Source organism: Prunus mume, linkage group LG8, assembly GCF_029339155.1.
Source record: "Prunus mume cultivar Tortuosa linkage group LG8, ASM2933915v1, whole genome shotgun sequence".
In the NCBI taxonomy this organism is placed as follows: Eukaryota; Viridiplantae; Streptophyta; class Magnoliopsida; order Rosales; family Rosaceae; genus Prunus; species Prunus mume.
In genome coordinates, this window is record NC_142705.1 from 7,513,765 (window position 1) to 7,532,337 (window position 18,573).

At 37.9% G+C, this 18,573-nt stretch overlaps 5 protein-coding genes and 1 non-coding gene across 6 annotated transcripts; 2 read left to right on the plus strand and 4 right to left on the minus strand.

The window, feature by feature from the left end:
* Positions 1-34: 34 nt before the first annotated feature.
* LOC103340270 (Clathrin adaptor complex small chain family protein) lies at positions 35-2,274 on the minus strand. Its single transcript, XM_089042344.1, has 7 exons — positions 1,980-2,274; positions 1,832-1,874; positions 1,605-1,666; positions 1,353-1,449; positions 927-997; positions 542-633; positions 35-395 (listed from the first exon to the last, which is right to left on the minus strand). The coding sequence occupies exons 1-7, from the start codon at positions 2,046-2,048 to the stop codon at positions 329-331; spliced, it is 501 nt and encodes a 166-aa protein (XP_088898470.1). The 5' UTR covers positions 2,049-2,274; the 3' UTR covers positions 35-328.
* A 59-nt stretch (positions 2,275-2,333) lies between these two features.
* On the plus strand, positions 2,334-3,313 carry LOC103340268 (Putative methyltransferase family protein). Its single transcript, XM_008243662.3, has one exon. The coding sequence runs from the start codon at positions 2,334-2,336 to the stop codon at positions 3,135-3,137; it is 804 nt and encodes a 267-aa protein (XP_008241884.2). The 3' UTR covers positions 3,138-3,313.
* EMB2754 (Vacuolar sorting protein 39) lies at positions 3,169-8,668 on the minus strand. Its single transcript, XM_008243452.3, has 12 exons — positions 8,165-8,668; positions 7,849-8,060; positions 7,630-7,761; positions 7,382-7,525; positions 7,163-7,275; positions 6,623-7,061; positions 5,763-6,092; positions 5,342-5,563; positions 4,888-5,130; positions 4,311-4,763; positions 3,906-4,004; positions 3,169-3,620 (listed from the first exon to the last, which is right to left on the minus strand). The coding sequence occupies exons 1-12, from the start codon at positions 8,607-8,609 to the stop codon at positions 3,414-3,416; spliced, it is 3,039 nt and encodes a 1,012-aa protein (XP_008241674.2). The 5' UTR covers positions 8,610-8,668; the 3' UTR covers positions 3,169-3,413.
* A 178-nt stretch (positions 8,669-8,846) lies between these two features.
* Positions 8,847-8,920, minus strand: TRNAI-UAU (transfer RNA isoleucine (anticodon UAU)). The gene has a single exon. It is a non-coding gene; the product is annotated as a tRNA-Ile (tRNA).
* A 472-nt stretch (positions 8,921-9,392) lies between these two features.
* On the plus strand, positions 9,393-11,942 carry LOC103340085 (MIP18 family protein (DUF59)). Its single transcript, XM_008243451.3, has 5 exons — positions 9,393-9,574; positions 9,742-9,847; positions 9,974-10,073; positions 10,760-10,805; positions 11,507-11,942. Exons 1-5 carry the CDS (start codon positions 9,463-9,465, stop codon positions 11,605-11,607), a joined length of 465 nt encoding a protein of 154 aa, XP_008241673.2. The 5' UTR covers positions 9,393-9,462; the 3' UTR covers positions 11,608-11,942.
* Positions 11,943-12,364: 422 nt separating this feature from the next.
* On the minus strand, positions 12,365-15,747 carry LOC103340084 (Sec14p-like phosphatidylinositol transfer family protein). The gene is given in 7 exon segments (XM_089043013.1): positions 12,365-12,680; positions 12,682-12,957; positions 13,400-13,645; positions 13,750-13,848; positions 14,293-14,469; positions 14,736-14,832; positions 15,409-15,747. Coding segments are annotated over 6 exon segments (891 nt in total). The 5' UTR covers positions 14,805-14,832; positions 15,409-15,747; the 3' UTR covers positions 12,365-12,656.
* Positions 15,748-18,573: the final 2,826 nt, after the last annotated feature.

Here is an 18,573-nt window from a genome sequence, read left to right on the forward strand (position 1 = left end):
TGAATAAAATAAAATAAAATAAAATAAAATAAAATAAAATAAAATAATAATCATGGTTATTTACCAATTTGGCCTCCATAATAATCATGGTTATTTACCAATAAAATAAAATAATAATCATGGTTAATAAAATAACAATACAAAAGGTGTCTCAAGGTCATTCGCTTGATGATTTACAAGGATGGCGAGGGGTTTTGAGGATCACAATTTTCATTAAAATTATGGAAATTCTCTATTAAAATTGCCTTCCATTAAGCATCCAAAATCTTCACAAACTCCTATCAGAGAAACTTGGAGGTTCTGATAACAAATCACTCAAAACTGCATACTATCGGCTCCGCCAGGCAGAAACAGATTTTGGGACCAGTGAGATGGCATTTGAGGCTGTTTCTAACCTGCATTAAAAGCGAACACCATATGTTTAGTATTCCAATGCAATAATAGGCAAGCAGACATCACGTCCTACCCCAAAAAAAAAAAAAAAAGAGATCACTCAGACACAAGGGGAGGGAAGAAGGTGAGAGGAGTTGGGAGAGAGTACTTTGAGATTTCTTCAACGGCTTTCATAACTTCAGTTGAACTTGTTTCCAGCACTTGCCCTCCAAAAATGATCTCATCCATTACTGTATGCATCTGAAAAACAAGAAGAGAAAAAAAAAAACCTAATTGAAGCATAGTTCATTGGAAGTCTAAACATGCAACGGAAATGGTTTCACAAATCCAAGAAGCAATACTTTGAAACATAAGATACACCATGAGCATTTTTCTAACCACCATCTCCTAAAAAAACTAAATACCCACTGTTGTATGCAACATAGTCCAATCACAAATAATGTTTATTAAGTTCGTGATGAAAGCTAATACTGTTTATTATTTTTAGGAATTTCACATTTGTCAGGCATTATGCAAATGGGGGAATGTACAACCTTGCTGTAATTGAGCACGACGTCAAGCTCGCACACATTTTTGAAGCATTTGTCCAAGGTTTCCACAAAGACTGTAGGAATGAGAATTGAAGTAAGCAAATCATCCCATCAAAGCAAAAATTGATAAATTAAGCACAAGCATTAACACTAAGAAATAAGCTAATCACTCTCATATTCAGCCTGCTGGCATGAAAATTTCCACCCTAAATTTCACTTTGGCATTTTAAATTCCCAATAAGCATCCCTTTAAAATTCATCAAAATTCCAACCATAAAAAGCTTTCCCAATTCTACTAATTTGAAGTTAAAATTGCAAATTTGCAAGCAACCAATTTGTGAACGCTCTACTTGTCAAAGGTGCTGCATGTTGTAAATTTGAACATTTGCATTCAGTGCCAGCTACATATAATCCGGTTATGCTATGTACCTTGTATGAGGTCGAGCATGGCAAGCTCGTTTTCAGAGCTATCAAATACAAAGACAAAGTACAAAGTTGCAAAGTGCTTGTACACAAGGCGAGTATCCTGCACCAGAAAGGAAATGGTTCATATAGAAGAACAGCCTATAATCATGCCGAATAGAACAGGACTGTTTATTTTTTCTTTTCCAACTCAGATCATACAGAAACATAATAAACATGGAGAATTTGAGAATTCGAGGGAAAAATTAGCTAAAATACCGGGCCGAAAATAGACTCAGCATCCACGAAATTGCTCACATTCTCAGCTCTGCTGGATAACACTAGATAAAAGAAAATCAAACATGAATCCCTAATTTGAAGTAGAGTGGTGAACAGAAAACCACCCAACAAATTCAGTGTGAAGCTATGAGAATCGTTAAAAAAATATTTAAAAATTGCAGAAAAAATATATAAAAAGTTAATTACAGTAGAGAGAGAAAGAGAACCTCCATAGACGCTGCGTATAAGCTCCTGTTGCTTCTCCACAGGCTGACCTCAAAAACTGGAAAGTCAGCAATTTTATACATAATCGTAAAATAATAATAATAATAAAGATGCACAGCAATAATAAAACTGAAAAGAGAAGGAGCTGACCTGAAATTCGTAGAACTTGGCAAGCCGAGGCTTTCCCTGCGTGTTTATCACCATCACCGCCCGAATCATCTCTTCCGTTTTTTTTTTTTGGGGTTTTTTCAGTCACTCAGATCAGAAAACACAGATGAGATCACACACAGCCTTCACAGCCGGGAGGGGGAAGGGGCCTTTTGGTAAATTTGCTAAAGAGGCAATATCCCGCTGTACCATGTGGGGGCCGCATAGCAATCCACTCAAGTTGGCGGTATAAAAATTAAATAAATATCATAAATAGTGCGCGAAACAAGCCCTAATTGAATTGAACTGAAGCCAAACGCAACCAAAATCCTCGTCGGCGCATCAGAGCATCGAACAATGGCCGCTCAACAAGGCGACGGTTCTGAAGACGATGCAACTCTAAGCCCTGTCACCGCCGCCATTCTCCTTCCACCGACTAAACATTGCCTCCACTCCATCAACTCAACCGTCTTCATCCGGCAGCTTCCGTCTCAAGGTCTCTCCTTCCAGCTCTGGCCAGCCGCCACCACGTTCCTCACTCTCCTCGACGACCACCGCCGTAACCCTAGCACTGGCCCGCTGGGCCCCACTCTCACGGCCTTGGACTCGCGTCGGCCCCCGCTCAAAATCCTCGAGCTCGGCTCCGGAACCGGCCTTGTTGGAATCGCCGCCGCTGTCACGCTCGGAGCTAGCGTCACGGTCACGGACCTCCCGCACGTCATTCCTAACCTTTTGTTTAACGTAGAAGCGAATGCCACCATTTTGGCCGCGAACGGCGGGGTCGTCCACGCGGCGGCGCTGAGATGGGGAGAGGCCGAGGACGTGGAGGTAATTGGGCGGGAGTTTGACCTTATCATAGCCTCGGATGTAGTGTACCATGATCACCTGTACGAGCCCTTGCTCAAAACGCTGCGTTTGTTGATATTGGGTGGGGAGGAGGCGGAGGAGGGAAGGGTGTTTGTGATGGCCCACTTGAGGAGGTGGAAGAAGGACTCGGCTTTCTTCAAGAAGGCGAGGAAGGTTTTTGAGGTTGAGGTTTTGCACGTGGACCCACCGTGCCATGGCTCCAGGGTTGGAGTTACTGTTTACCATTTTGCAGGGAAAAAGTCAAATAAGAAATTGTTGAAAGCAAACAATGCCAATGCCAATGGCATTGCCTAACAATCAAAATGGATCTGACGTCTTCTTGGGCTTTTGTTCTTTGATACCACAAATTCAATGCACTTTTAATTTATAACTTAAAATCAAGAAATTTTTTACATTTTACAATCTTCACAAAACAAAAGCTATATAACCAACAAAGAAAACCCACAACCTCACTCTCACACCAATCTACAATGAGCCTCTGGCCGAATGTCACACCAGTATTTCTACCGTCACTTGAGCAAAAGTAGCAGCACCCAGAATACTTGGATTTATGCACGTATTGCTTGGTCTTCATAGCTTCCTTAGCGGGGAAGGCGATCCTCTGCCCACGGTTTTCATGCTTTGTGAGTCTCTGAAGCAGACAAAATGTACTATTGTTTTTCCATTCGGATACACAGCAAAGACACTTGTTCCTATTTTCTTCCTGCAAAGGGAGCACGCGCTATCACTTGTGATCTTCACCACCCCTTTCCTTTGTTCATAGAGTTCATCTTTGACCTGTTTCGGATAATCATTGGTTTAGAAGAAGTTCAATCAAGTACTGGTCTACATTTTAAAATTATTAACATGAATAACTGGGTGAGGAAACTCAACCACAACAGAAGCATTTCAAATGAGCAAAAAAAAAAGGTAACAAAGGAACGCAAGCATATGCACCAAGGGAAAAAGCAGAATAAATTAGAACACAGAACTAAGCATTCAGTATAAACTGCAAGTGGGTCAAGTCCCTAAGCTACCTACTCATTACCAAACTAAGTATCTGAGACTACGATATATGCATACCTGCAGGTTCTCACTTTGTCTCAAACTCTTGATCACTGAAAGATTCCTGTATGCCTCACTGGATTTTCTCAACAGGGGTCCCATAAATGGAAGCAAATTCTGCAGATAAATGATAATAATACATGACTTCAGCATGGAAAACAGGATAAAACCTTGGGTGAACAAAGCGGATTTAAGAAACATATCAACACCAATGCTTTGAAATAATATTTAAGAACAAATTTGAACGATTCTTTCCACTATTTGTAAATGCATTATGTTGTGGTAGATAAAATCATACAGAAGAATGAGACTCATGACCAGATAATCTATCAGATACATTGCCTTCTCTGGTTATTTGATATGAATTTAGCTTATTTAACAAGTTTCTTAAGGTCACAAGTCCTTAATCAATATGATCAATACCTGTAGCTTAGTTTCCCTTGGCAAAAGTTTGAGCGCCTGAGCTCCATTTATTCTGTCCCACTTTCGGCTTAACAAATCCAGGACCTCATCAAGCATGATTGTTGAACCTCCTTCCTCACTAGATTCGTCTGCATCTCCATCACTCCTGCTACTGTCAGTGCTACTTTGACCGACTCTTATGTCATCTGCCACCTCTATTGCAGCAATTTTCTTATTTCCACGACCTCCTTTACTTTTAACTGTATTTGCAGAACCAACCTTTGGTGTACCGATATTCTGAGGTGATACTAAATTTGTAATTCGCTTCTCAAAGTTCTTGGTTGTTCTCCTCGGATTAAGATAAATTTGCAATAGAGTGAGGTATATATTGCCAGAAGATCTTGAAGATTGCTGATGAACCAATGACTCATACACTCGATCACAATAGGACAGTGCCAGCTCAGGAACATGAAGCTACAAAAGCAAAGAACTTAATCTATTCAAACAGGATTCATAAGAAAAATAATAGATAATAAAGAAAAGCAAGAATTCAAAAAGCATGTATATGAGTTATAGGATGTGAAGATATAGAAAATACCTTATGAACATATAGAGATAAGGCAAGCTCATGTTGGTTCATTTTTCCCAACAAAATTGCACGCTCTTCATATAAAGCATCCGTTGGAAGACGTCTCAACAAAGGCTCTGGGTTATATCCTGAAATACTCTCTAAAGCAGACAATAATTTTTTTCTTGTTGAGGAGTAAGTTTGCTCATCCCATTTCTGCTGAGCACTTAAATCAGCACGCCAATCAAGAACTTCTGATAGATAGATATGTACCTGCCATGCACTAAATCAATTAGAATGCAGTTTTGATTAGTAAATACAGAAACACTACTTCTATAACCTAAGTTTATAGAAACTCCTACAGGGTAGCTGAAATTGGCAGCACATATCTGTTCTTCCAAATCAACCTGTTTAGCTTCTAGGAAACTCCGAATGGCTCTTAAATGCCAACTAATAATTTGTGAACAATGCAATACATCCTTACCATTTCATTTTGCAGATTTCCGGAGATCCCATTTTCATCCATTGCAAGCATAAGCTCCAAGTATGTGGCCTGCATGTTGGGAGCATGCTGCTTCAAATAAGAGTTGACCAGGTCTGCTGGAATATTTCCATTCAAAAAGAGCTCAATTGTCTGTGTTGGACAACTTTCCAGAACAAGCATTGAATACTCCAGGACAAGCATGGGATCAGTCCCACAAAGAGGCTGCACAAGAAAACGATCAAATATCCCTAGGTATGTTACACATATACTGGTTCCAAATAATCAAGTTCTAGACTCCAAATGTCAAAGATTGTCAAAGATTGACACAGTTTAAAGGTTTCATATCACTAACATAATTAAATTCCAACAACACGACTAGCATATTGAAGATCCAATTCATCAAACAAAATGAGAAAACTACCTTGAGATATTCAACAATTGACTCAGGCTTTAACTTTTGGATCAATTCAGTTTGCACTTGGTTAGATTTTGAATCTTCTACTAATTGATGCAAAAGTTTTAGAGCTTCATGGTGCATTGAATTGCACCTGTAGAGTTCTAACAAGGCAGCGTGGTGATTGTTTTTCTGGAGAATCTCCTCGCATATTTTTACATCACAGTAGTTAAGACCTTTCAGTAATTCTAAAGCCGCTGAAGCCTGTCCAGTAAGAAGTAGAGCTTGGAGTAGTGCTGTATCCAGTATTGCAGCCATCTCCCTAGCACCGGAGGTAACTGGGATGCTGCCCCGCCCCTAGGAACCAAAATGCTGTCAGTTTATTGATGTCACAGTTGACATAAAGAATCATGAATATATCAATATACAAAGACGTATCAAGTTGTGCAGAATCTGAAGATTCAGAACGGGCATATGCGCGCACACAGAGACACAAGGTCATAAATATTGGAGTTGTTGAATTCGAGTTAAGTATGTTAAAGCAAAAAGGTTAAAATAATAAACAAAGCATGGTCATTCACTTTGACAACCATGTGTTTATGCTATACGAATATAACTTTAATTATAAGTGAAGTAACCACAGCCTACTCTATTTGGTTTAATATTAAAAGCTATAAGTACAATTTGGTACAAATAGAACTCTTTCTTTGTTGCTACCACAAAAGTCACAGCATCTGAGTTTTGACCAAGAATATCTAGCACACTGCATTTGGTTTGACATGAGATCATGATTGTCATGTTCAGGACCCATATGAAAACTTGTGTATCAATACAAGATTACATACTAAATATGGAAATTGCACACAAAATAAATATAAATAGTTTACCTTGTTCGATCTCTTAAACCTATTATTAGACTCATAGGATGCAAAGTTGTTTCCTACTGCATCTAAAACAACCTCTTCTGTCCCCTCAGCAGTAGCCTTTTCAATTATGCCGTATCTTTTTTTCTGTAAGAACTTTATCAGAGCCATGAGAGTGTTATGGCTCATTTTCTTGGACTCTAATGCTGCACTCTCTTCAGATTCCAGTAGATGCAAAGGGGTAGAGGGTTCCATATCATCTGATATACCAGATGAACCTCTTGAGAGATGTGAGGAATCCCCAGAAATATCCATCAGCTTCTCTGGCTCCGAAACCATAGTTGTCTTAGGAAGAACAATAGATGGATACAAAGAAAGTACATAGGTTATATCTACTTGAGATGCCAAAAAATGCTCCATAGCGTCCTCATAGGCCCCATTATCAAAAAGATGATGAGCATATCTGTAACACAATAACACAAACTCATTTACCACTTAATAAAAAGGCATGGAACAAGCATGATTCACATAAATGAAATGAAAAACAAAAGCTGAAATATTCACCTCATGTGAATTGACCCCTCCTTTGCAGCTCTAAGACTTGCTTCTTCTGGTGGAAGCAGCTTGCACAATGCCAACGCTTCCTCAAAATCACCAGATGCTGTTAATTGCACAATCTGCAACGCAAATACACAATTCTTACTCACTCTCAAAAGAAGATGGTACGCCCACAATACAAGCTGTGGTCAGCCACCATGAGCATAGCAAGAGCATCAAGAATACCTGAGCACCAAGAGGAACGGGGAAGAGACCATAAACAGCATTATCTAATGCAACAATTACAGAATTGTTGCTCTGGAGAATACGACGAGCATTCCGAAGAACTACAGTCTGTATCAATGGATATGGAGCTCGAAGTGATCGAACCTGCAAAACATAATTGGCAAAGGAAAGGTAAAACTTTTCACTGTCTAGCGGAAGTAGAAAAGACAAAACAAGTAAACTTCTTTAGAGTATGAGGCACAGCCTACCTCAACATATCTTGGTAAGAGAGCTATTGCATATGGCTTCTGAATAACAACAACATTAGGAGCCTCTGACCAACAAACCCTGCCTTCTTGAAGAAGCTTCCCATTTTGGTCCACAAAAACCCCAATGTTATCCTAAAACATAAGAACTCTAATCACTAATCGTAATGCTTTTAGTCCTTAAAACACAAACCAAATGGCAGACACAGAAAAAGCAATTACCTTTCCAAGAAGAAGCTCCCCAGAAGGAAGAGAGACCACCAATGGCGGTGCCAATCTCCCCGAAGGAAACACCTCAGACAATGCACCATTAGTAGAATTCAGTATCATGTATTCTCTTCTAATCCCTATACATATATTTTCACCGCACCACGACATCGACTTCACCACATCTGGAACCCCAAACTCTTTCACTTCCACAAACCCTCGTCCTCCTAAAACCATTCAATTTGGCATTCATTTCAAAACAAAACAAAAAAAATTGAGCATTTTCAACTGAAATTGACAAATTATGAGAAATGGAATTCATTTCAATTACCGTCATGTCTGAAAATACAGACCCGCTTCTGCCTCGCGAAGCACAAGAAGCCTCTGCGGTCATCCCAGGAGTAGACATTGGCGCCCTTCGCCTTTGTGATCACCGCGATGGTGCCCAAGTTCGGGAGGCCATGAAACGCTATTGACTCAGACAGCGATAGAAGGAGCTCTCTTGATTCCAGGACCTCCATGGAGACCAAAGGCTTCTTCGAAAAACCGGACAAGTTTCTCTCCAGTGCGTACGGTTCCTGATGCAGCTTGTGCGCGTGGTAATCGGACGGCGGAGAACGGTCGGAACTGGAGGAGTCCGGAGCGTAGATTTTGAGAGATCCATCAGAGCAGCCGAGGAGGAGCTTCGGACCGTACGCTTCGATGGCTTCGATGGCTTCGATCTTCGTAGGGCAGTCGCTGATGAGCTCGAATGAATCGTAGGCACTGTGTACCATGCTGTCGTCGACGCTTTAGAACAACTGATCGGAACTTCGTGACAAAGTGCAGACGTTTATATCTACTGATGGATACGGCGTCGCTTTGTGTTTATATTTTTACCGGAAAATTTCGATTCCTGTAGCATTTCAATTTTTGGTACCAAAATCACAACAAATTTTATTTTTTTAATAAATTAAATAAATATGCCCGTAAATTTTTTTTAAAAAAATGTTAATAATAGGAGTGTAAAAACGTGGTCCCGGCGGGGCTCGAACCCGCGACCTTCGGCTCATAAGACCAACGCTCTAACCAACTGAGCTACGGGACCGTGATGCTAAGTTTTCGTGCAGTTATTATATATAACATAAAATATATAAAAAATTTGTAGTACATAACATTGGATTTTGTCGTTTTCATAAGTAGTTTGTTTGGTTTCGTATTCTGAGAAAACCAATGACCCATCTAGCTTCACCGGTAAATATTCAAACATATATGGTCTAAATTTTCGTAACATAAGTTTGGAAAATTTTCAATCTGATTCTGACATCGTGATATGATATTATTAATCTACTAATGTTGTAAGATGGATATTTCTTATACATGAATTTTGTGACAGATCAACTATGTAATGTTGTACGATGGATATTTCTTTATAAATATATCAATCAATCATGTTGTCCGCTCAGAATGTATACGGGCTTGTCGCCATTATCGTCATTTCTCTGTGAAAATTATCTTCTTTGCATTACGTGGCTTATTTTAATTGCTTATTAAAAAGGTTAACGAATAAGGCAATCAGGTCTCGACTTGGTAAAGCTAGTTCGTGAAAGAAGCGAGTGAAAAAACAGTTGGGCTGTAAAGAGAGCGAATATGACGCTGGGTCTGCTCAATGCGAACCCCGTGGTTCACGCTAAAAGGGAAAGGGTTGCTCGCACTGAAGATCTCCATGCTGACGATGCCGTTGATCCTCTCGATATCTATGATATCCTTTCCATTTCTCGCTGTCTTTTTTTCTTTTTTGGATTTTTTTTTCACTTGGATTTTGTTTTCTGATTGATATCTGTAACACAGTTAGTTCAATTAAGCTAAATGATGGTCTTTGTATTGTCAACTTTGCTGAAATTTGCGATCTTTGACTGGAAATTGTAAATTTCGTGAGGGATATTAGAGATCCAGAGCACCCATATTCCTTAGAGCAGCTCAGCGTGCTTTCAGAGGAATCGATCACCGTTGATGACAAGCTCGGTCGTATTCTGTGAGTGTTTCTGAGCTGCAGTTCAGCTTTCTCTGATAATTTTGATTCTGGGTTTCTTAAGAATTTACCAAAGTTTTGATCTTTTTCTTCTTCTTCTTCTCTGTTTTGGTCAAATTCATTTTTTAGGATAACTTTCACGCCGACTATTCAGCATTGCAGTATGGCAACAGTGATAGGTCTTTGCCTGAGAGTTAAACTAAAACACTGTTTCCCTCCTCATTATAAGGTCAGTTTGCTATGTTAGAAATGTTGGTGTATTTAGCTTTCAAGCAATTAATTTACGCGTCCTGTTTTCAGTGCGATCTGTTTTAGTTATGAGGCTGACATGAGCATAGTTGCAACTTGCAATAGGGACCAAAGTTTGATGCATTTTAGTCCATTGATGCTAGACGAGACACATCATTCTCTATCTCTCTCGGATAGTTCGCAGTTAGCTGCTAGTTGGATAATGTGATAGTTGATGCATGCTTGACCATCTGTTAATTGGCGCATAATGTGATTAGAAAATGTGATCTTCTAGCGTTACTCCAACTATAAATAATCTCTCATTTCTTGGGGATCCCTTAGTTTTCCCTCTTTTTTTCCAGAGGGTGCATAGAGAATCTATCCTAGCGAATAATCTCCCTTGTGAACTGTTACTGCCAACTTATTTTGGAGTTGCTCAACTCTGTACCTCACGCTAACACTATCCCGAGTGTTCCGTTTAGCATCTTTTGATCCCCTTCTCATTACATAATTTATCAAAAGTACGGTCTCACTTTAGGACTGATAACGAGAAATCAATAGAAGATATAGGGTTGATCTGAGTGAGTCACATTATAGTTGTTTAGCTATGTGTTTAACCATATGCATTTTTTTGTTTTTGGAAAAATGTTTAACCATATGCATATGCTTGATGATGCGTTTTAACAGGTTGACATTAAAGTATCTCCAGGATCGCATGCAAATGAAGAATCAGGTAATCTCTTTTTCCCTTTTTTTAGCATCAGGTAATAACTTAAGAAATTTCATCCCAGATAGCATCTTCTGCAAAGGGTTGGATGCTATCTAAGAACCTAGTCATCCTGTCCTGGCTTGTTATGTGCCTAGGGAACTGTTGGAGTTGTTGGACCAATTGTTATTAGCTTAGTATTCAATCTGCTTACTTCGGTCTAATATCTTTAGGCAAGAAAAGCTAATACTGGGTTATGAGTTTTCTGAAAGAAGGGAAAAGAAATACAGACAGACACTTAAGAAATTTCATCCCAGATAGCATCTTCTGCAAAGGGTTGGATGCTATCTAAGAACCTAGTCATCCTGTCCTGGCTTGTTATGTGCCTAGGGAACCGTTGGAGTCGTTGGACCAATTGTTATTAGCTTGGTATTCAATCTGCTTACTTCGGTCTAATATCTTTAGGCAAGAAAAGCTAATACTGGGTTATGAGTTTTCTGAAAGAAGGGAAAAGAAATACAGACAGACACATAAAGTAGTTTTGATATATATTACCAAGCTAGTTGATTTGTCCCTCGAGATGTGTCAAGTTACAAGAAAGCATCAATCTTATTTTGGGAATTTCCAGGGTGCAAGAACTAACTTTTATCATTGTATGTTGACATGTTTCTCCTCAAAATTAAGGCTGAGAACTGAGATTGTGAAGTTGGCTCTTTTCATTTTTATAGTTAACAAGCAGTTGAATGATAAAGAAAGAGTGGCTGCTGCCCTGGAGAATCCCAACCTTCGCCAACTCGTGGACGAGTGCCTGTATTCCAATGAACTCTGACCAAGTAAAACTTCACAGCTTAAAACCCACTGTACAGAAGAAACTTTAGTAGTTCATATGCAATAAGAAATTGCTTTGTTGTATTGTTAATCTCCCTTTTTGCCTCTATTAAGTGAAGTTGCTTTACAGTGAGTGGCCTTGTTATGTCTACGTAAAGTTCATCTGCAAAAGCTATCATGTAAAATAGGAAGGAAAACATAAGTTGCAGAGTGTGTGTGTAGTCTGTGTTTGGATTATCTTATAGTGTCTCATGTGGTTGGTTGGCTGGCCATCTTTTGGTGTGGACAACCCGTCAAATAAAATAATCAGAAATTTCATCAGTTAAGAATATAAAATTAAGCCTGAGATGCCGCCCATGAGTTTCAATATTTCGTCAGTCAAAGGTCTTGCTTTGTTTTCTTTTCCCTTCAAATAGTCTTCTCTTATTTTTTATGTTTTGGTAAAGACTTCATATAGTCTTCCATGTGTTCGACACCTTAAATCAACGTACTTCTTAATCGCAATTATTTAACATCTCTAAAGTAAGGAACTTCACAATTCTTACCATCCTGATAAAATGGAAAACAAATGGGAGTTTGCATTGAATTTTTAGGTACTAAGAAATCAAATTGAAGATAAATTGGATAGCTGAGCCCGATCAGCTATGAACAAGTATAACTAAGTGCTTGGAATTGGTTAGCTGTTTATGACCTGAATGCACCATGCTTAAGTTTTGCGTTGTAATCGAAATGAAATTTTGAAGCAGTTGGCAACAAAGTTCTTAAATCAAGAGGGAATAAAAGATGCATTGAAAAAATAGAAGAAACATATTACAGTGTAAGTTTAGGGTGAGAACATCAGGAAAACAACACGGAGGTTTGTCTATTTCCCTCATGGTTAGCAGTTAAGCACGGTAGATCGCATGTTTATTAACCCGCATCAAGGAACTGAATCATGAACATTCCAGTCCTCATTTCAGAAATTGAAACTAAACTTCTATATATAAGTTCAGCTCCTGCTCATCGTATGATTTTTGTGATTCTTACTGTTCTGGGCATTAGGCAGGGTGCTCAGCTAGCTATAGGTGCAATGGGGGAAGGGCCCCAGCACCACCTCTGCTCCCGAAAGCCCATTTTTTATGTGGCAAGGCTTCTCATCAAATCCCCAGAACTTGGCAGTTTTCACATCATCCTCGGCCATCATTCGTGAAAACTCCTCATGGTCGTACTTTAGGGTGGCTTGACCCCCAAACTCGCTCGGAAGATTTTCAACATCAAAGAATGTCTTCATGACCTCTACACTTTCTTTACCTTTGGGGTATACAAACTTCACCTTCTGAAATGTCTTGGGATCCAAGAAGTACTTGACACCCTACAGAAGTAAAAGCAGCAGGAAGTTCATCAAATGACGGATATGCGTGCTAAGCTACAAATAGTGTATCAATAAAAGTGTATATAAGTGAACTCGGACTACAACTCTTTATCTAAAATGAATTTTCAGATTTACATCCAAGAGTTTATCAGGTTTGGAACAGGACCCTTTACTGAACATGCTTGAAGAACCCGTGTGTGTGTGTGTGTGTGTGTGCACGCGCGTGCCTGTGGGTGTCATGCTAAGTTCAAAAGTTGAACTGTTCTAAATCTAGTGGTGGAAGTAATCGAATTGCCTTCCAGTTGAAATTTAATTAACTAAATTTTATTTTCTCAATAAAGTTGAAATGTTGGTGCTCAAACTTCAGTTGAAGTTATGTGTGTGCAGTGGATGTCTGTGTCAATAACAACTTAAAAAATTTCCAACAGTAAGTAGTTCAAACCTTCCAGAACGCCTGAAAAATCCTTGGTGGGTTATAAAGAAATGCAACCGCAAGCCTCTCGGGGTAATGGTTCTGTAGAATGTAAATAATATCACGGGCTGTCTTGACTGAGACATTGGTGTTCAACGAGAATCCAGAGAAGTCAACCAACCACGACATTTGTTCTTGACCTTCAGGAAGGTTGAGGATACCATTTTCTATAAGATAGACTAAATGGCGGATATTACCTTCAGGTGAGTTTGTGTTCTGAAAGAAAGAAAATAAAAAAGATAAAGAGTAAGATCTATTTACTAAAATCTACAGACAGTGTAACCAATTTTTGTGGGGGGTGGGCAAAGCCTACAACAGACCTGCATTGCTGGCCTCATTATAAGCACAGTCCTCCCAAGTCGATCATGGAAGTTTGCTCTTGACACTTTTCCAGTCTCACCTTCATGTGCTATTTCATGCTGAACAATGACATATTTCCATGGTAAGTAAGTACAACTTAAACCAAACCATAGTGAACTGAAATTTAACATCAATAAGCTGCAGATCATGTAAAGGAATTAAATGAACGCACTACATATGCAATGTGGTTAGAAAACACCATCTGAGTCCACAATGAGTTTATTCTGCCATATCTTTGATGTGGGCTACATGAAAACAGCATATGCAAGCTTAGGCATCCTAACACTGCTTCTTTTTCTTTTATTTTCAGTTAAGATCAAAGACTCAAAGCCCCATGCCCTGATGTTTTTTTTTCCAAGGTGATGTTGTGTTGATTTCCACAAGAAAAATGATCGTTTTATTTGCAAGCAGAAGTAATAAGATATTAAAAGAAACAAACAGTACTAGAACCGCAACATATCCATTTCTAGTTTTTGCATGTGAGAAAAGTTCATCTGAATTACCCAACGAGTTTCTTCAGGTTTATAAGTTGCCCTCCACCTGAGTGTCTCTTCCACCATTTTCTTCGCCTTATCAAGATTCCAGCTCCGAGCTTCCAAATATCTCCGAAGGCATGCATCAGTGCAGTACTTCAGATTTCGTCCAGACAGGGGGCCAAGTGCAGCCCTGAGTTCTTTGACCTGATTGCAAATTTGTTTCACCCAATGTCAGATTTCAATATTTGTTATGTAACTTAACCTTTTCCGTTCAAATTTGTTTTGCAAATAAGATAAGAAGACAAGGTTTAATTTTTCTTGCTCATTTAACTATTATCATCATGTGCATGCCAGAGAAGCCGATTGATTTACTTGAGATTAAAGCCCTTTGGATGGACAATTGTATACTAGTTGTTTTCACAAAAAAATAAAATAAAATAAAAACCCAGAACAGTAATTTAATTTGTTACCTTTGCATCTTTTTGTGCAGAATCATCCTCTGGGGATGGTTTTTGAGCTTGTCTTCTCAGAAGATACATGTTGGTCACCAACTGACTTCACTTCAATCTACAGTAATAATATTGGTAAATAAAAGGCGAAACAAAAATCTGTAGGTCCTTTTTTTCAAATACAATCAGTGTATCTGCAACAATGCATTAACTTAAAAAAGCAAAATTCACCAAGCGCTTCACGTCAAAACAGAAAACACTTAGAAATCCAAAACATGAAAATTCTTCTCCAGCATATGGGAAAACTAGTCGATCTTCATGTTCAAGCTACTATTCATCAAGATTGACCACAGCACCTTTGTTTCATATTTGAAGCTGAGATGTGGTGTGCTGGTCAAATCCCTCTAGATAAAAACGATCCTACTAATTTCTAACAAAATCAGAAAATCATTCAAGATCCATTTTAAGAAATGGTCAAAAGGGTCTAGCTACACGTATTGGAAAACCATTTGGGAGTGACAGATCTAATTAAAACTCAGGAAGAAAAAAAACATGAATATACAAACGAGAAAAAAAAAATACCAAACTGGGTTAAGTCTTGATCAGCTATGCTTTTTTTTTTTTTTTTTAAATCTCAAAAATCTCATCTTTTATTCTTTTGTAAGCATAATGAAATGAATAACTTAAAACGTACCTGGGTTCAGCAGAGGAGAGAATGAAATGAATCAGCTCTTGGTCAAGCGTAGGTAGCTTTGTGCCTAGCCTTTTACGGCAATTAAAAATGTTACGGAGACAGAGACAGAGGAAGAAGGGAGAGAGAGAGAGAGAGAGAGTCTGTGTGATTGGTTTGATGTAGATTCTTGACCTTTATGAGGGTGTCATTTAGTGGGTTTTATTTACCAGGACAAGAACAATGTGAAGGAGAGAAGGAGAATTGCAGGAGTTGGCCATCTCTAGTTGTCTGTGCATTTATAGTGTTAAAAAAGGGAAGGACTTGATGACTGGGAATTGGTGTTTGCTGTGTCCTGTGTGTGTGAGGCCACCAAAGTTGGCTCCAAGTCCTTCAAAGACTGCGACTGACTTTATCAAAGTGGGGTTTCTTTGTACCTCCCCTTGGCCCGCTTCCCATTCATTTCTCATTTCTATTTCCCTCTATGTTTTCCCTATTTTTTTAATATTAATTTCTTATTATATTTTTATTTTTGTGTGAACGTTTTCCATGTAATAGTTGAACAAGATCTTGTTTCCCAAAAAAATATTTATACAAGATATGGAGAGTGAGGTGTTTTACTAATATAACAAAAATAATAATTATATGTAGATATGATGAGTTAGGTCAGTTGATTAGGACTGATCTACTTCTTTACATCTGAATTTTGATAAAACAAAAAAGAATTTTCGCCCTCTATTTACGTTTCTTTCACCGAAGAGTATATCATGCGGTATTTCCATAATAAAAGGAAATCATATTAGAATAAATGATTTTAATTCACAATTTTATCATGCTTATTTTGTTCGACATGTGATTGATACGTAAGTAAATGGTGAGCATACGTCTTAAACTAAGGTGGTGAGCATGCCCTATATCAACTTTTGATTCTCATGTGATTGTATTACAATGATAATTTTCACTACCTTTATTTTTTATCAAATATCATTATTTCCATAATCTTTCTACGAATTATTTATTGGCATTGGCATTGGGAGCAGAATTTGCGTTATTGACTGGCCCCGCCTGCCAAGAAATAGGGGTTTTAGGTGGGAAAACCCATCCCACTTTATTTTAAAGTAGTTCCCTTGCCCTTACATATTTTTTTTTAACATATATTTCAAATGTTTCTAGAAATCTTAACATGTAATAATTATTCTTTCTTTTTCCTATTGGATAGATCGCGTCTATAGAGGAGGGAAAAGCTTTAATATTTGAATTCCAATTCAGAGGCAAAATTCTGCCTAATTTTAGTATTTGCTTCAAGATGTGTTGTCCTCTAGGTCTGGGAGGTGTGCCATGTGTTCATATCCTATGAAAGATTGCACTTTTTTATAGAGTTGACTACAAACAATTGCATGATTAATTAATTCGGCAAAATTCGTGGGCACCTCTCTACTTATCCTTGTTTGTTTATTAACGCATGGATCACACTAATCAATCATGTAGGACCAATTTGCACAATTATTAAGGCTTTGGACTTAATTAATCACACAACTTTGTGTTTGGTTTTCCCATTTTTCTATATGTATGGTTGTTAAAAATAGGGAGATACACTGTTATACCCAATATAAGGCCCAAATTATAATAAAAAAATCCTCATATGAAATGGACTTTAAAAACACACATAAAGCCTAATTTACAACATAACAAATAGGCTTTTAACTTCTTATAAATTATAAAATTGTCATCAATTTCTTAAAATAAGCTCAATTCCAAAACCTCATTAAAAAAAAACCCAAAACAATCAATAGAGCATCAAAGTAATTTAAAATCAAAATTAAATTCAATGGGGCCAATTGTCATTTTTTGTGTTTGTTTATAGAAATTAAATAGTGTATGGTTTATCTATATCATTTGTGCTAAGAATTGGTATATGACTAAATATCTCTTAAAAGTATTACCTTTACTTTATCATATAAAATAAAAAAAGTTTATGCGCAAATGGAGTCTAACCCAATGAAAAAGAGTCTTGAATTGCAGAATAATGGTCTTAAGTTTGAACCTTCATGACACATTAATAGTGTGTGTAAAGGGACGAGTGGTTAAGAGCCCCATGCATCCTCCTAAGTCCTCAGTTCGATTCCTCCAATATTGCTGGTATAAAAAGAAATAAAAAAGATTATATAAGGGCCAACCTCTGTTGAATGTGGCATTGAGTAGCTGGAACCTCTTGGTTGTTTGTTTGTTAGGACTTGGGATCTGGCAACTTGAAAATACTTGCGAATATTTCCATGACCAAATGGCTTGAGTGAAAAGTAGGGAAAAGAAAGCGACTAGAAGCTTGGATTGTCAATAGGTGGTTCATCATATTTCTGTGGGGCTATAAGTTTGATCCGCGCATTAAAGTTGACAAGCAAAACGCCAGACGGTTTAGGGTATGAGTCAATATCAGAAGCAAATGAGAAACCTTTTTTAGGTGCCAATTTATAAGGGGAGGCCATGATATTGATAGTGATACTTGGCTCATGAGGTCCAAAATTGTATACGTTTTGATTTTGTTACAACCACCACCCAAGCCTGGCCATAGGAAGGCATACTTGGCATGTAATTTGGGTTTTGATCCAGATGATGAAATTGTGAAAATGACTGTACAATTGACTTTTCTGTTTTTATCTTCATTTTCTTTGACGAGGGTTCATTTTTCTAATTCTTGTTCTTATGTCAACATATATGGTTGACTTCGGGTGCAATGAAAAATGATTATGTCTTGGTTTGAATGAGTATTCAACCTGAAATCATAGTTTGAATGAGAGCATTCAACTCAAAATCAGTCGGCAATGAGTAGAGAAATCCAAGATCGCGTTAACTATGAAATGTTATATATAGAGATCACTAAAAGCTTATAACCAAATTGAATCTATATGCAAATCAAGAACCATCTTGAAGTGGATGAAACATGCATGCATGATTATAAGTTAGAAGTACCAAGATCCCAGGCCGGTTAAAGAACATAAAATAATAAGAATGAGCTGGGTGTGTAGATAGATATGTAGACTGCCTTATTTATTTTTGGATTTCTTAAAGAATCCTTTATATTTGCATGTCTTTGATTTGAAAGTGAGAAGTTTTTCTGTATGTTTTGAAAAAGCTTTGGTTTTTTCCAAAAGTGAAAGTTTTTTTATAGCTAAAACCTAAATTTACTTAAGT

Bases quoted from the DNA above. Each gene is read 5' to 3' on its own strand.
- LOC103340085 (XM_008243451.3), top strand. From the start codon at position 9,463: ATGACGCTGGGTCTGCTCAATGCGAACCCCGTGGTTCACGCTAAAAGG. The intron at 9,848-9,973 runs GTGAGTGTTTCT...TTCATTTTTTAG, and splicing joins GACAAGCTCGGTCGTATTCT to GATAACTTTCACGCCGACTA. The intron at 10,806-11,506 runs GTAATCTCTTTT...TCATTTTTATAG, and splicing joins GCATGCAAATGAAGAATCAG to TTAACAAGCAGTTGAATGAT.
- LOC103340270 (XM_089042344.1), bottom strand. From the start codon at position 2,048: ATGATTCGGGCGGTGATGGTGATAAACACGCAGGGAAAGCCTCGGCTT. The intron at 1,667-1,831 runs GTTCTCTTTCTC...TCTTTTATCTAG, and splicing joins TATACGCAGCGTCTATGGAG to TGTTATCCAGCAGAGCTGAG. The intron at 396-541 runs GTACTCTCTCCC...CTTTTAATGCAG, and splicing joins GCCGTTGAAGAAATCTCAAA to GTTAGAAACAGCCTCAAATG.
- EMB2754 (XM_008243452.3), bottom strand. From the start codon at position 8,609: ATGGTACACAGTGCCTACGATTCATTCGAGCTCATCAGCGACTGCCCT. The intron at 5,564-5,762 runs GTAGTTTTCTCA...TTTCTTGTGCAG, and splicing joins CAATTGTTGAATATCTCAAG to CCTCTTTGTGGGACTGATCC. The intron at 5,131-5,341 runs GTAAGGATGTAT...AGTGCATGGCAG, and splicing joins GAAATCTGCAAAATGAAATG to GTACATATCTATCTATCAGA.
- LOC103340268 (XM_008243662.3), top strand. From the start codon at position 2,334: ATGGCCGCTCAACAAGGCGACGGTTCTGAAGACGATGCAACTCTAAGC.